At 40.5% G+C, this 16,182-nt stretch overlaps 1 protein-coding gene across 1 annotated transcript in view; it reads right to left on the reverse strand.

The window, feature by feature from the left end:
• Positions 1-406: 406 nt before the first annotated feature.
• isoc1 (isochorismatase domain containing 1) overlaps positions 407-16,182 on the reverse strand; it is a 43,172-nt gene continuing 27,396 nt past the window's right edge. The window contains exons 3-5 of the mRNA XM_063068951.1: positions 14,591-14,794; positions 9,920-10,036; positions 407-6,364 (exon numbers count right to left, since the gene is read on the reverse strand). Coding sequence (XP_062925021.1) covers positions 6,218-6,364; positions 9,920-10,036; positions 14,591-14,794 — 468 coding nt within the window. The 3' untranslated portion in view covers positions 407-6,217. The remainder of the gene's footprint in view (positions 6,365-9,919; positions 10,037-14,590; positions 14,795-16,182) is intronic.

Below are 16,182 nucleotides of genomic sequence, written 5' to 3' on the forward strand. Positions count from 1 at the left end.
ATAATGTAGAAAGTTGTGAGATCACGTGCACCCAAGTAGTGTAGTGGTTAGCGCAATACTGGTACAGCTCAGAGCATGGGAGATCAGAGTTCAGTTCCGATGTCATCAGTAAGGAGTCAGTACATCCTCTCTGTGCAATGTGTGGATTTTCTCCAGATGCTCCAGTTTCCATCCACAGTCCAAAGACATACTGGTTAGTAGGTTAATTGGTCACTATAAATTGTCCCATAATTAGGCTGGGGTTAAATCGAGGGTTGCTGAATTGCGTGGCTTGAAGGGCCTATTGTGTGCTGCATCTCAATAAATAAATTATCCACGTAGTGCATATTACAGTGATAGTTATTTAAAGAGACTTAGGTGTGCTTGTACTTAAGTCATTGAAGGTCAAAACACAGCTTTTCTTGTATCATGTATCTTTCTTTATTGAGATATCAACCCAAGGCAAAAAGAGATGGTATTAAAATTCTGCAAAATCCAAATTCAAACAACCAATGTAAGGAATACCCCAATGTGTGTGCCTGTTGTTAGGGGCTGACAGACATCACACAATCCCAGCAGAGAATCATTCGTCTGCTTTCTATCAATCATTCACTTAATATTAATAGAATTGGTATTAGACCATCTATTTCTTTTTATCCATTTCAATCATTTAATGATTTTTTCTTCCACTATTCCTAATTCAGGAGAAAATGAAAGAGGTTATCAGATGTAATCAAACTACAGACTTGTTTTCTCCTCCTATTCTATCCCTTTACTTCTAGGATCCTTTTAAGAACTATCCTTTGATGATTATTTCTCATGAATAAGCTGCCCCTGGGCTGCATTTCCAAAACCAGATGTAGTCAGACAATACCACTTCTTCACTGCCATCACCTTTCTTTATCACTCCATTTACCACACACCTTATTCCATATTCAGTACTGGATATGCTGAAATTTCCATATAAAAGCAGGAAATTCTGGAAACACCAGAGGTCCAGGCTGTAGCAGATTTGTGCCATAATACGTTTATATTTGAAGCTCTCCTCTATATCTGCTTATTACAGGTTTGTCTCTTCTAATGTCCTCCAGACCTGGTGGCTTCCACAAACTTGCTTTCATCCAAATGTTCACTTCCTGTGTCCTAACAGCATCAAAATATCTCTACTTGGGAATCAGTATAAATATTAAAGTTCCCCAAGATTGTTAAAGGTTAATATATTGATCTAGTTAATGCAATGACTTACAATATTGAACAGTTAGGGTTGTTGCTAATTTGAAATTGGAATTTGCCTTTTCCACACCCTACACACATCCAGTCTATGTATATGCTACACTGCCCTCCAGAGGCAACATTGAAACATTGCACTATTAAATTCTTCTCATTGATTTAAACAGGAATCTGCCAGTCAAGCTATAATCTCTATATGGCTAATCACAATATATCCTTTAATCCTGATTCCATGTTTTCTTCTCCCATTTGTCTTAAACTTTTACCTAACATATATGCATTTGTCCTTTTAATACAATGTATTTCACATCATTTTTTTGTGTTGAAAACTTTTCATTACCTTTTCTTTTAAAATAAGTGCTAATATTCTAGCCAGTACCTCAATGCTGGGGGGGGGGGGGGGCGGTGGTGGACATGTATGAATTCAAAATTAGCTTGCCCATAAAAGGTTGTAATTGGAGTATATTCTGCGTGGAAGTCAGTGACCAGTGGTGTTGTTCTGGGACTCCTGCTCATTGTAGTTTTTATAAATGACTTGGATGAGGAAGTGAAACAGAGGGTTTATAAGTTTGCAGATGCTATTAAGATTGGTGATGTTGAGGATAGCGTAGAAGGTTATAATAAGACATTAATAGAACCTGGCTGAGAAATGTCCGATGGAGCTCAACACAGAAAAATGTGATGTGATTCACCTTAGGAAGTCAAATTTGAAGGCACAATACAGGGATAGTGGCAGGATTCTTAGCAGTGTGGAGGAACCAAAGGATCTTGGGATGCATGTCCATAGGTCTCTCAAGGTCGCCACACAAGTTGATAGGGTTGTTAAGAAGGCGCATGGTGTAATGGCCTCCTTTTGTCAAGGGATTGAGTTCCAGAGCCTTGAAGTAACATTGCAGCCCTATAAAACCCTGATTAAACCACACTGGAATGTTGTGGTTCAGTTCTGATTGCCTCATTAGCTGTGCATTTTGAATTACATTTTAACTTATTTATGGTAATATTTGTTTTATGTGTTGTGCATGATAAATGTTTTATGGGAGCAGCATGGTCTGGAGGAACAGTGCCTCATTTGGTTGTATATATGTAATCAGTTGACAATAAACTTCAACTTGAACTTCGATGTGGAAGCAAGATGCTGTCTGGGTTGGAGATCATGTTTTATGAGGATAGGTTGAATGAGCTTGGGCTCTTTGTTGCTAAGAAGAATGAGAGGTGACTTGATAAGAGTTGTACAAGATGAGAGGCATTGAGCAAGTAGTCAGCTGGATACTTTTTCCCAGGGTGGAAATGGCTAATAAAAGGGGACATAATTTTGAAATGACTTAAGAAAATAGAGTGGGCATGTCAGGATAGTTTCTTTTAAAAGAGAGATGGGTGTGTGAAATTCTCTGCCAGGAGTTGTGGTTTAAGAGACGCATGAATGATACAAAAGGAAAGGCTATATGAGATGGTTAGATTGACTTAAAAGGTCAACACAACCTACTGAGCTGAAGGGCCTGCACTGTGCTGAAATGTTCTATGTTTTATAGAGTTGCAAGAAAAGAGTTTGTGAACCCTTTTCAATTACCTGGTTTTCTATATTACGCATAAAATGTGGCTGATCTTCATCTAAGTAACAATAATAGAGAAACACAATCTAGCTAAACTAGTGACACAAACAATTGTACTTCTCATCAATACTGTGTACACCATTTAAACAATCACAGTCCAGGTTCAAAAAAAAAGTATCTGAACCTCTGTGGTAATGCCTTCTACAAAAACTACGTGGAGTCAGGTGTCCCAATCAATGAGATGTGGGTTGTAGATGTCCCCTGCTCTATGAAAGACACACAAAGTCTTACTTTGTCAAGTCAGGTTACTGATGCTCTCCCTTCTGAAGAAAGATCTGTTTATGTGCAACATGACTCACACAGAACAACTCTCAGAGGACCTCAGACGAATAATGCATGAGCTGGAAAAGGCTACAAAAACATTCCTAAAGACCCGAGTGTTCATCAGCACATAATAAAACAAATTATTTACAAATGGAGGAAATTCAGTACTGTTGCTACTCTCCCTAGGATTGGGTGTTCTTAGTCATAGTCATACTTTATTGATCCCGGGGGAAATTGGTTTTCGTTACAGTTGCACCATAAATAATTAAATAGTAATAAGACCATAAATAATTAAATAGTAATATGTAATTTATGCCAGGAAGTAAGTCCAGGACCAGCCTATCGGCTCAGGGTGTCTGACCCTCCAAGGGAGGAGTTGTAAAGTTTGATGACCACAGGCAGGAATGACTTCCTATGACGGTCTGTGTTGCATCTCGGTGGAATGAGTCTCTGGCTGAATTTACTCCTGTGCCCATCCAGTACATTATGTAGTGGATGGGAGACATTGTCCAAGATGGCATGCAACTTGGACAGCATCCTCTTTTCAGACACCACCGTCAGAGAGTCCAGTTCCATCCCCGCAACATCACTGGCCTTACGAATGAGTTTGTTGATTCTGTTGGTGTCTGCTACCCTCAGCCTGCTGCCCCAGCACACATGCTCGCACTGGCCACCACAGACTCGTAAAACATCCTCAGCATCGTCCGGCAGATGTTAAAGGACCTCAGTCTGCAAATATCACACACAGAGCACAACATGCAATGCTGAAGGAGGTGTAAAAGAACCCAAGGGTAACAGCAAAAGACCTGAAGATATCTCTAGAAGTTGCTATCTTTTCATGTGCCCACTATAATAAAAACACTGAAAAAGAATGGTGTTCATGGAAGGACACCACGGAGGAAACCACTGCTGTCCAAAGAAAAACATTGCTGCATGTCTAAAGTTTGCAAAAGACCACCTGGATGTTCCACAACACTTTTGGGACAATGTTCTGTGGATAGATGAGACAAAAGTTGAATTTTCTGGCAGAAATTCACACCGCTATGTTTGGAAGAAAAAGAGCACTGCACACCAACACGGAAACATCATCCTAACTGCGAAGCATGGTAGAAGCATTATGGTTTGGGGCTGCTTTGTTGCCTCAGGGTCTGGTTAGCTTGCAATTGATGAGGAAACAATGACTTCAAAATTCTATCAAGACACCTTACAGGGGAATATCAGGTTAGTGGTCCATCACCTGAAGTTTAGTTGAAGTTGGATGACGCAACAAGACAATGGTCAGAAACACAAGAGTAAATCAACAACAGAATGCTTTTAAAAAAAACAAAAAATTATGTTCTGGAATGGCCAAGTTAGAGTCCAGACCTTAACCCAATTGAGATGCTGTGGAATAACCCAAAGAGGGCTGTTCATGCAAGGTGTCCCAGAATACCAATGAACTGGAACAGCTTTGTAGAGAGGAATGGTCTAAAATTCAGGAGCTAGAGGAATTATTTGATGGAGGTTATTGCTGCTAAAGGAGGTATTACCAATTACTAAACAAGGGTTCACATACTTTTTCCAGCCGAGACTGTGAATGATTGAACAATGTGTTCAATAAAGGCATGAAAAGTACAATTGTTTGAATGCTATTAATTTAGGCATTTTGTGTTTGTCTATTATTGCGACTTAGGTGAAGATCACACCATATTTTATGAGTAATTAATGCAGAGAACCAGGTAATTGCAGAGGGTTCACAAACTTTTTCTTGCAACTGTATATCTGCCTATCTTTCTTCCTATGGGGAGAGGCTTTGGATCCTTTATAGCTTTTCTCTCAGGGTATCCGATCACAGCAGGTCAATGACTCCTTGGGAGCATACATGTACCAACTTAACTGGGTGGGTGTAGTCCCATTTGTTAAATGCTTTTATGAAAAAAAAAGGCTGATATGTCTGAAAAGCAGAGACAAGTGTCATCTATTAACTCCATATAAACAAGATATTTTAAAGTCTTCTTAATCACAAACTCTCAAACCTGGTGTCTACACATTGACACAGCAAAGCAACAATCTGCTGAAGGAGCTCCATAGTTCATGCAGCATGTGGTAGAGGGTAGGGAGAGAAATTGTTGGCATTGAGTTAAAATCCTGCTTAGAGATCCTGGATTAAGCCCACATCCCAGTCATTTAATAGCTTTGGAAGTAAACTACTATATAAAGTCAACTGGTTTCCCACCATTGTCGCCTGACTTTGCCAATCAGCTGTGCAAATCTTCTTTGGCAAAGTATGAAAGGAGCAGCCAAAATGAAAAGAGAAACCTTAACAATTAGTTAAAGTAGTTTAAACATGATGAGACTAGCCAGAGGGGAATAATTGCTAGAAATCCTCCAGAATAAATTGAAGACACTGAGGCATTAATCAAGTCACACTGAAACTGTAGACAGAACGGCTCCTTACCTCCAACCAGTAAGGGCACTGAGAAACACTACCTACTTTTTAACAATAGTGTACTAACAGCCTGTTTAAAGGATACCATTACAAAGGACAAAGGTGATTACGTTACAGACAACATGAGACGTCTGGTGCTATGGTCACGGAAAAGCATGGTCTATAGTTTGACAGGATTATTACATTTACACAAGTATAAAAAAGTTGGAGATTATCTTTTTCATGCTATTCAATACCTTAGGTAACATAATTTAACCAGTTCAGTCTCCTTTACTGAATTCAATTACAGCTTCTACCATCTTTGACTCAAGGCTGATAGTTACACGTCTGATTGCCTCCAAACAAAAGGAAATCAGGTATAACAGTGTGTATTTTAAAGCAGTTTAATTGAGTGCAATAGTTTACAAAATGACTACAGAACAAAATGTAATTGCATTTACAAAGTGCACAATTAATCAAAAATCATGCAAATCCCTCAGTATACAATTCATACCTGCTTAAATATGCACCTGTTAACCTGCATGAAATACTATTCCATAATATTCAAAGCCTGCAATAACATTTAGACAGAAAAATGTAACTATAAAAAGATATTGCTACCAGAACAATTTTAAGCAATTACATCTGATGTCCCTTGTATGCCAAAATTAAATATGTCTCCAGGTTTTTTCCCCAATGAATCTTTTGCCAGATGCCTTGACATTGTTCAGACCTTGGACAGAAGTCCAGACTCCGGAGCACTTGCCTTGATGAGGTTTTGAATTTCCTTGAAATGGGGATGTTCCTTATCGCCAGTTAGTTGCAGAAGTATGGCTTCACTAGTAGTAACTATAATCCCTGTACGAGCGAGGCGCTTTGAAAATAAATAAAAGATTAAATAAAACTTCAAATACCACAAGTTCTGCGGTAACAATGCTGTAAACAAATCTAGCTGTGTTTTAATTTCCTTCCCCACAATCAATTTCCTCCTCCTGAAGGTCACTGGAGAATCAGTTGACATAACCTCACCATTCCTAAGGACCTCATCCAGAAGGCTTTCTTTTGTGTGTCAGCCTAGTGGCTTCAGTGCCTGAAATTTTTTTATCCTGTTCATATTCAGTAGTTAAGGGAACACATTTCACAGCAAGAGTCATTAGATATAGCTCAGAAATCAAAATCATGATTGCTTTCTCCTCAGCCAAAACATCTTAAGGCCACCTTTAGCATCCAAACAGATGAATCAGCAGAGCACAAGGATGGAATTGGGAATGCAGTCCAAAGCAACTCTGAATTGAACATTTGAACCTTTACACTGATTATGGTCCAGCTGGTAGGATCCCAGGTCAGAAAATTAGGATTGAAGCTGAGTACAAGAACATACTGAGGGAGCATGCTACTACTGCATATCCAGCTATTCAATTAAATCCTAAATTTTGGTCTCATCTGCTCTCAAGCAACACACAAGATGTGCAAATAACTCAGCCAGCATCTATGGAGAAAAATGAAGCAGATGAAGGGACTTGACCCGAAAAGTTGACTTTTTATTTCCTTCCACAGATGCTGCCTGAGACATTGACTTGACCTATATGTAACCCTTTAACTGGAAACAGTTAAATCGGTAATTATCTTATCGCTGTTTGTGAAGCCTTGCTATGTGCTAACTCACTGCATTAGTTTGCACATAATTAGTGATTACAATTTAAAGGCAATTCAGTAGCACTGCCATCTACTGTGAAGAAATGCACTGAGAAATGTCACGGCTAGCATTAACTCCTGTCTAAACACATACCTGGACTGGCCACAATCTGCCTTCTGCTATAATAGGTCTACAGCAAATGCAATCTCACTGGCTCTCCTCTGACCCAGAAAACAGCAATACCTATGTGAGGCTGCTGTTTGTTAATTACAGCTCAGTACTGAACACCATAGCAGCTTCAGTACTAATCAATAAGCTTCAAAACCTGGGTCTCTGTACCTCCCTCTTAAACTAGATCTCCAACTTCCTCATCGGGAGACCACAGTCAACGTAGACTGGAAATAGCATCTCCTCTGATAATCAATACAGCCGCACCTCAAGGGTGTGTGCTCAGCCCACTGCTCCACTCTCTACACCCATGACTGGGTGGCTAGGCATAGCTCAAATGGCATTTATAAATTCACCGATAACATAACTGTTGTAAGCAGATTTTCACATGGTGACGAGGAGGCGAATTTATGGGAGACAGATTGATGGTTGCACAACAACATTACACTCATTGTCAGTAAGTTCAAGGAACTGATTGTGGACTTCAGACAAGGGAAGTTAGAACTCACACCAGTCTTCGTCGAGGGGTTAGTAGTGGAAAGGGTGAGCAGTTTCAAGTTCCTTGGAGAGCATTCTAACTGGTCGCATCACTATCTGGTATGGAAACACCAATGTACAGGATCGGAAAACGTTACAGTAAACTCAATCAACTCCATCGTGGACATTACTCACTGCATGATCGAGCAAAGTGATGCCACAAGAAAGTGGCATCCATCAACAAGGTCTCCCACCACCCAGGGCACACCCTCTCATTACTACTGTCAGGGAGGAGGCACAGAAGCACGAAGACAACATTTTAGGAGCAGCTTCATTCCCTCCGCTGTTAGATTTCTGAATGGTCCTTGAACTCATGACCACTACCTCACTGTTTTGCTCTTTTTGCACTAATTTCTTAATGTAATTCATTGTGGCTTATGTATCGTACTGTACTGTCGTGGCTATCCCTCGAAGTTGAGCAGTACTGTACTGTACTGCTGCCCCACAAACAAATTTCACAACATATGTCAGTGACAATAAACCGGATTCTAACTGGCTGCAAAAGAATGTTAGAAGTCCCAAAGGAGAGATAGAAGATGTTAAATCATGAAGACAGGCAGTGGTTTTCTAACGACTGATCAACTGAAGTGCTTTCCAGCATATCTACAGTATTTCTCCCAACTGGAATCTAATTTAGAATTCACAGAAGGAATGAACTCAAAATTTGCCTTCCGGCCAACTGAATCCACATTGTCTATCAAGCACTCATTTTTACACTAATCTTAACCTAATACATTTTATTCTCCTCCAATTTCTGTAAATCCAACCACCACTCCGCATCCACACATAAAGAAGCTATCATTTTTTTCCAACACACATTCAACGCACAATTTATAGTAGACAATTAACTTACCAACCATTGAAAAATGTGGAGAAATCAGAGCATTTGAGAAAAACTATGTGGTCACAGGGAGAATATGCAAACTCCATACAAACAATACCGAAGGTCAGGACTGAGCCCGGGTTGCTTGTGCTGCATGAATAGCTGCACCACTCTGCCACCTTAACTCCAACGCACCATTCTAATGAATCACCACTGCAACCTCTCCAGTGGAACCACATCATTCTTTCATTTAACATAGTGACTGAAAATGCACATAGTTACGCCAAGTCAGTGGCCTGCTGGGTCCAGTTTCCCCATAAGCCTCTGCCTGTGGTGCACCAAGTAGTATTAATCAGTGGCTTCCTTTGTTCTGATTGAGAGTAAGAAATAGCATACAGGAACGCAGCAGAAGGAATTCCCTGGAGTGCAGAGGAATGACAGCAGAAAGCAGAGATCCATGCACATTACAGAGCTGTACCTTGTCTCTCGTCTGCCCCAGATGAAAGAAACAATGCCCAAGTTCAGCCCCCCCCCCCACAAACGATCACTCTATTCTTCTGTAGAATCATCTCAGCTAGATTTTCTTAGGATTCAATAAGAAGCAAACTTGTTAACCCAACACACCATGGTTATGTATCCCTTATATAATCATTTACCAGAGATCCATTCCAGCAAGTTTACATACTGAACAGAATAGCAACTTTTGAGTATCATGCCACATATGGATACAAATAGAGACATGAACAGGAAGAGGAGCAGAAAAGTCCTCAAAGGAAAAAGCTACGTCTCCGCAATTTGACAAAATCAGTAAACCAGAACACAATTCTATCTGAGCATGAGAGGTTTTTGAGGTAATAAGGATATTTTTCCCACAGAAAGCAGAGGATTGAAGGAATCTAACAAGTGCATAGGGAGATTTTGAGGACCAATGCTCATTGTTAGATAGCCAATTTCATGTGCTGTCTCCAGCATAAGTTCCCACTGGATAAGTTAAAGGTGTCAGTTTATTGGTGTGTTAAGTATGCTATTTTACTGGGCAGAATTTCTGACAGTCTGCCAAGACAAACAGTGATAGCAAGGTGTTACTCTAAGTGTTAATCAACACTTAATACTGACAAAGAATATTTATCACAACAGGATAGGGGAATGCACTGGCTTTTGCCAGAAGCAAATGTTGTTAAAGTCTGGAAAGAATCCAGGTAATAAAACTATTTTTAAAATATACCTGTACATACATATTACACAATTTGAAGTTAAACTCTTACCTCTAAAGCAAACATTCTGTCCATCATACTTCTTGAAGAAGTTGCATCAGCTACAATATGCACTTCAAGGCCTCTCCCAATCAGATCCAGAGCAGTTTGTTGTATGCAGATATGAGTCTATCCAAAAACAAAAGCAAATTACCAGTTCTTTCATTAAGCAGCAGCCCATGTCAAATCTGTAAAAAAAAATTATTAGCTACGAATAGTCAGAGGGAAGTGGTTTCTATTTATGTCTGAAGACAGAACAAAAATTAAATCCAGAATAGTTTGAAGAACTCATCAGATATATGTATTTAACTATTTTAGTCTGGTTCTTAGTGATCATGAAAACAGTAGCGTTGTTATCTAAGTGCTACAATCTTCACTTGAACTAAGTGTGAATCGACTCTAAAATAAAGTATGCTCTTACTTGCTTGTTAGGGAAAATATTACAGCAGTGCTCAGACAGGACAGATTAGAGGGCTTGTCTACTGAGTCCTTATGGGTGGAGCTGAGAAACAGGAAAGGTATGGCCACATTAGTGGGATTGTATTACAGGCCACCCAATAGTCAACGAGACTTGGAAGAGCAAATCTGCAGAGAGATAGCAGGCAACTGCAGGAAACATAAAGGTGTGGTGGTAGGGGATTTTAATTTTCCATACATTGATTGGGACTCCCATACTGTTAGGGGTCTAGATGGTTTAGAGTTTGTAAAATGTGTTCAGGAAAGTTTTCTAAATCAGTATATAGAGGGACCAACTACAGGGGATGCAATATTGGATCTCCTGTTAGGAAACGAATTAGGGCAAGTGACAGAAGTCTGTGTAGGGGAGCACTTTGGTTCCAGTGATCATAACACCATTAGTTTCAATTTGATCATGGACAAGGATAGATCTGGTCCTAAGGTTGAGGTTCTGAACTGGAAGCAGGCCAAATTTGAAGAAATGAGAAAGGATCTAAAAAGCGTGGATTGGGACAGGTCGTTCTCTGGCAAAGATGTGATTGGTAGGTGGGAAGCCTTCAAAGGGGAAATTTTGAGAGTGCAGAGTTTGTATGTTCCTGTCAGGATTAAAGGCAAATTGAATAGGAATAAGGAAACTTGATTCTCAAGGGATATTGCAACTCTGATAAAGAAGAAGAGGGAGTTGTATGAAATGTATAGGAAACAGGGGGTAAATCAGTGCTTGAGGAGTATAAGAAGTGCAAGAAAATACTTACGAAAGAAATCAGGAGGGCAAAAAGAAGACATGAGGTTGCCGTGGCAGTCTAAGTGAAGGATAATCCAAAGAGCTTTTACAAGTATATTAAGAGCAAAAGGATTTTAAGGGATAAAATTGGTCCTCTTGAAGATCAGAGTGGTCGGCTTTGTGCGGAACCAAAGGAAATGGGGGAGATCTTAAATAGGTTTTTTGCGTCTGTATTTACTAAGGAAGCTGGCATGAAATCTATGGAATTGAGGGAATCAAGTAGTGAGACCATGGAAACTGTACAGATTGAAAAGGAGGAGGTGCTTGCTGTGTTGAGGAAAATTAAAGTGGATAAATCTCCAGGACCTGACAGAGTGTTCCCTCGGACCTTGAAGGAGACTAGTGTTGAAATTGCGGGGGCCCTGGCAGAAATACTTAAAATATCGCTGTCTATGGGTGAAGTGCCGGAGGATTGGAGAGTGGCTCATGTTGTTCCGTTGTTTAAAAAAGGATCGAAAAGTAATCCGGGAAATTATAGGCCAGTGAGTTTAACGTCAGTAGTAGGTAAATTATTGGAGGGAGTACTAAGAGACAGGATCTACAAGCATTTGGATAGACAGGGCCTTATTAGGGAGAGTCAACATGGCTTTGTGCGTGGTAGGTCATGTTTGACCAATCTGTTGGAGTTTTTCGAGGAGGTTACCAGGAAAGTGGATGAAGGGAAGGCAGTGGATATTGTCTACATGGACTTCAGTAAGGCCTTTGACAAGGTCCTGCATGGGAGGTTAGTTAGGAAAATTCAGTCGCTAGGTATAAATGGAGAGGTGGTAAATTGGATTAGACATTGGCTCGATGGAAGAAGCCAGAGAGTGGTGGTAGAGAATTGCTTCTCTGAGTGGAGGCCTGTGACTAGTGGTGTGCCACAGGGATCAGTGCTGGGTCCATTGTTATTTGTCATCTATATCAATGATCTGAATGATAATGTGGTAAATTGGATCAGCAAGTTTGCTGATGATACAAAGATTGGACGTGTAGTAGACAGTGAGGAAGGTTTTCAGAGCCTGCAGAGGGACTTGGACCAGCTGGAAAAATGGGCTGAAAAATGGCAGATGGAGTTTAATACTGACAAGTGTGAGGTATTGCACGTTGGAAGGACAAACCAACGTAGAACATACAGGGTTAATGGTAAGGCACTGAGGAGTGCAGTGGAACAGAGGGATCTGGAAGTACAGATACAAAATTCCCTAAAAGTGTCGTCACAGGTAGATAGGGTCGTAAAGAGAGCTTTTGGTACATTGGCCTTTATTAATCGAAGTATTGAGTATAAGAGCTGGAATGTTATGATGAGGTTGTATAAGGCATTGGTGAGGCCGAATCTGGCGTATTGTATTCAGTTTTGGTCACCAAATTACAGGAAGGATATAAATAAAGTTGAAAGAGTGCAGAGAAGGTTTACAAGGATGTTGCCGGGACTTGAGAAACTCAGTTACAGAGAAAGGTTGAATAGGTTAGGACTTTATTCTCTGGAACGTAGAAGAACGAGGGGAGATTTGATAGAGGTATATAAAATTATGATGGGTATAGATAGAGTGAATGCAAGCAGGCTTTTTCCACTGAGGCAAGGGGAGAAAAAAACCAGAGGATATGGGTTAAGGGTGAGGGCGGAAAAGTTTAAAGGGAACATTGGGGGGGGGGCTTCTTCACACAGAGAGTGGTGGGAGTATGGAATGAGCTGCCAGACGAGGTGGTAAATGCGGGTTCTTTTTTAACATTTAAGAATAAATTGGACAGATACATGGATGGGAGGTGTATGGAGGGATATGGTCCGTGTGCAGGTCAGTGGGACTAGGCAGAAAATGGTTCGGCACAGCCAAGAAGGGCCAAAGGGCCTGTTTCTGTGCTGTAGTTTCTATGGTTCTATGGTTCAAAGGTGTAAATTCTAGTTTTCCTCCTACAGATATAACCAGTAGCAGAATTTATGATGGCTCAGAGCACAACAAGAAGAATCATGACCATAATGCCTCTTGTAAATGCTCTAATCATTTACTATTAAATTCCTTGCTGTTATCAACAGTTTTCCTTGTGTTGGGCTCGGTCACAGGGAAGGGCTTGCTCTCTTGCAAAGTCCAATTCAGTCTTTTTGCCTCCAATATTCTCCATTAGTTGCAGTGCACACCAAAATTTGCATTTATGTATTTTTCCAAACCAATTCAAAAAGTTGCCTTCAGATTACAATGAACTTTGGGATAAAGTGATAAGTGGGGTACTTGAAATGATAAACAGGTGATATTCTACAGATGCTGGAAATCCAGAGCAACACACACAAAATGCTGGCAGAACTCAGTAGCAGGTCAGGCAGTTCTGAAAATCAGCCCAAAAAGTCAACTGTTAATTTACCTCCATATACTTTGTGTGTGTTGCATAAAATGGTGTGCTTAAAAAGTGTCTTAGAAGAGGGAGGGAATGAATACCACAAAGCATAAACACAAAAATCACTCTTTGACAAAGCAGAAGGCAGCATCACACTTAAGTACTTAGATATGCAATCCATGAACTGCAATTTGCAGATGCTCATGACCACATACTTTGAGCCATCATGGTCAGATGCCTCTTCAGAACTTCAAATGAGACCAAGTTTCTCCGGCGGCCCCCAGGCGATGACAGGATTCTATCCCAGAGTATAGTTTGGAAATCAGAAATGAACTAAGCAGTATATGGGAAGAGGATCACAAAAAAAAAGCTGTGACAGGAGAATGAGCAGGCGTGGGCAGAGCAGCTGTCAGCTGGACACACTGACTCAATGAGGGAATGAGTCTGCTCAGCATTCTCCGCTTTGTGTGAGGGAGGTGGGGTGATGGTGGGTTATAAATTCATATGCAAGGGCCCTGTTCCCACCTGGGAAAAGATGCCTGTAACTCTGCATCATTCCCCATCCATGTTGCCATTCTCAAATGGTAATTTGCATGTATGGGCTACCCATAAATCAGGCGCTCGTACCCAGGCTGAACTGTACTCCTAACCATCACTGGCAAGAGCCTTGCTAATTTGTTACTTGCCTGTCTCTCTTGAAAAGCAGCTTTTCAAATTCAAGATCAGTGGTTCAAATTTTACCCTTACCAAATCACAAGCAGAGTGAACAGATTTATCTCAAAAAGGTGATAATAATTAGGAAAAACATATCAATCATATCCATAATGTATATCCATATATAAGAATACACAGACAGAATATTCACCTATATATTTTTTGAGACGCAGCGTAGAATAGGCCCTTTGAGGCACGCCGTCCATCAAACCCTGAGTTAATCCTAGCCTAATCACGGGACAATTCAATGACCAATTAACCTAACAACCGATATGTCTTTGGATTGTGGGAGGAAACCAGAGCACCCGGAGGAAACACAAGCAGTTGCAGGGAGAACGTACAAAAGCCTCACAGGAAGCGGCAAGAATATGGCATGTGAAGGACAAAGTTAATGTATACAAGATCAGATATCTACGTACCTCCACTCCAAACAACACGACACTTTGAATGCTCGGGATTTCATTCAGAGCTGCTTCCACCTCGGGTACAACCATTGAAAATTTAGTTTTAGGCACAACCAACTTGGCTGATGTGACATCAATTTCTGCGACAGTACTCCCAAGTCCTTTTGGATATTGTTCAGTAACAATAACAGGAATTCCCAAAATGTAGGCACCCTGCAGCTGGTGATAATATTCAAAATAATGTTGCATAAGTACACACTGTGATATACAGTAACATTTCATAAAACTATTTCGCAACTCTTAATATCCCATATTACTTAAGAAAGGTATATTTTAATAACAAAGGAATATTCACAGCACCAAGAGAAACACTACAAAAACACTACATTTTTATGTGAATTATTCAAATAAAAAGTAAGACATATGACAGGGTAGTTCATTATAAAATTAAAGATGAATTAATACCTTGGTAAAGTGAACAAGAAGGAATTTCTCATTTGATTAGTTATGACTAGAGTTGATAGGTACTGCGCATATGCAACAGAAATGTTTCTGCGTAGGTCCGGCAAACAGCTTTAAAAATCCAGTCTCTATAAGGAGAGGTACTACCTAACAGAGCACTACCAGTCATCGTCAGAGCAGTGTGAGTCAGTAGTAAGGCCTTGGTTCAACAAGGCTTTGGCAGAACAGGCGGAGCAAGTTAAGAAGGTAAGTTCATTCCTCATTTTTTACTTCTTTTTTTCTGAATTAACTCTTGAGAGAATAGCAGGTATGTCTGCAGAGCCAGTGTTCTGTTCTGGGTGTTAGATGTTGGATTTCCAGTCTGATGGCCACAAATGCACCATGTGGACTGAGCTGCAGCTCCTTAGAGACCATGTTAGGGAACTGGAGCTGCAGTTCGATGACCTTCAGCTTGTTAGGGAAAGTGAAGCAGTGATAGGCAGGAGCTACAGCAAGGTACTCACCCCAAGGCTACAGGAGACAGATAAATGGGTGACCATCAGGAGAGGGAAGGCAGAACGTCAGATAGTAAAGAGCACCCCTGTGGCCATCTCTCCCCAACAATAAGTACTCCATTTTGAGTACGGTTAGTGGGGAGACAACCTACCTGGGCTGTAATATGATTCAGTTCATACAACAATTTGAGAGGGAGATTGATCAGTATCACAATGGAGTAAAGGTAATTAGAGGCCTGAGAGAGGAGCTTGTCCAGGTGAATTGGAGAAGGATACTAGTGGCTTGACGGCAGAGCAGAGATGGCTGAAGTTTCTGGGAATAGCTCACAAGGCGCAGGATAGTTATGTGTCCCAGAAGTTGTTCTCAAATGGCAGGGGTAGGCAACTGTGGCAGACAAGGGAAATTATGAACTGCATAAAAGCCAAGGAAAGGGGATATAAGATAGCAAAAGTGAGTGGGAAGTTGGATGATTGGGAAGCTTTTAAAATCCAACAAAAGGCAACTAAAAAAGCTATAAGGGAAAAGATGAAATATGAGTGCAAACAAGCCAATAATATAAAGCAAGATATTAAAAGCTTTTTCAGTTATAAAAGAGTGAAAGGGAGGTGAGAGTTGACATTGAACCACTGGAAAATGATGCTGGTGAGATA

The sequence above is a fragment of the Mobula hypostoma genome, chromosome 16 (genome assembly GCF_963921235.1).
Source record: "Mobula hypostoma chromosome 16, sMobHyp1.1, whole genome shotgun sequence".
Taxonomy (NCBI): Eukaryota; Metazoa; Chordata; class Chondrichthyes; order Myliobatiformes; family Myliobatidae; genus Mobula; species Mobula hypostoma.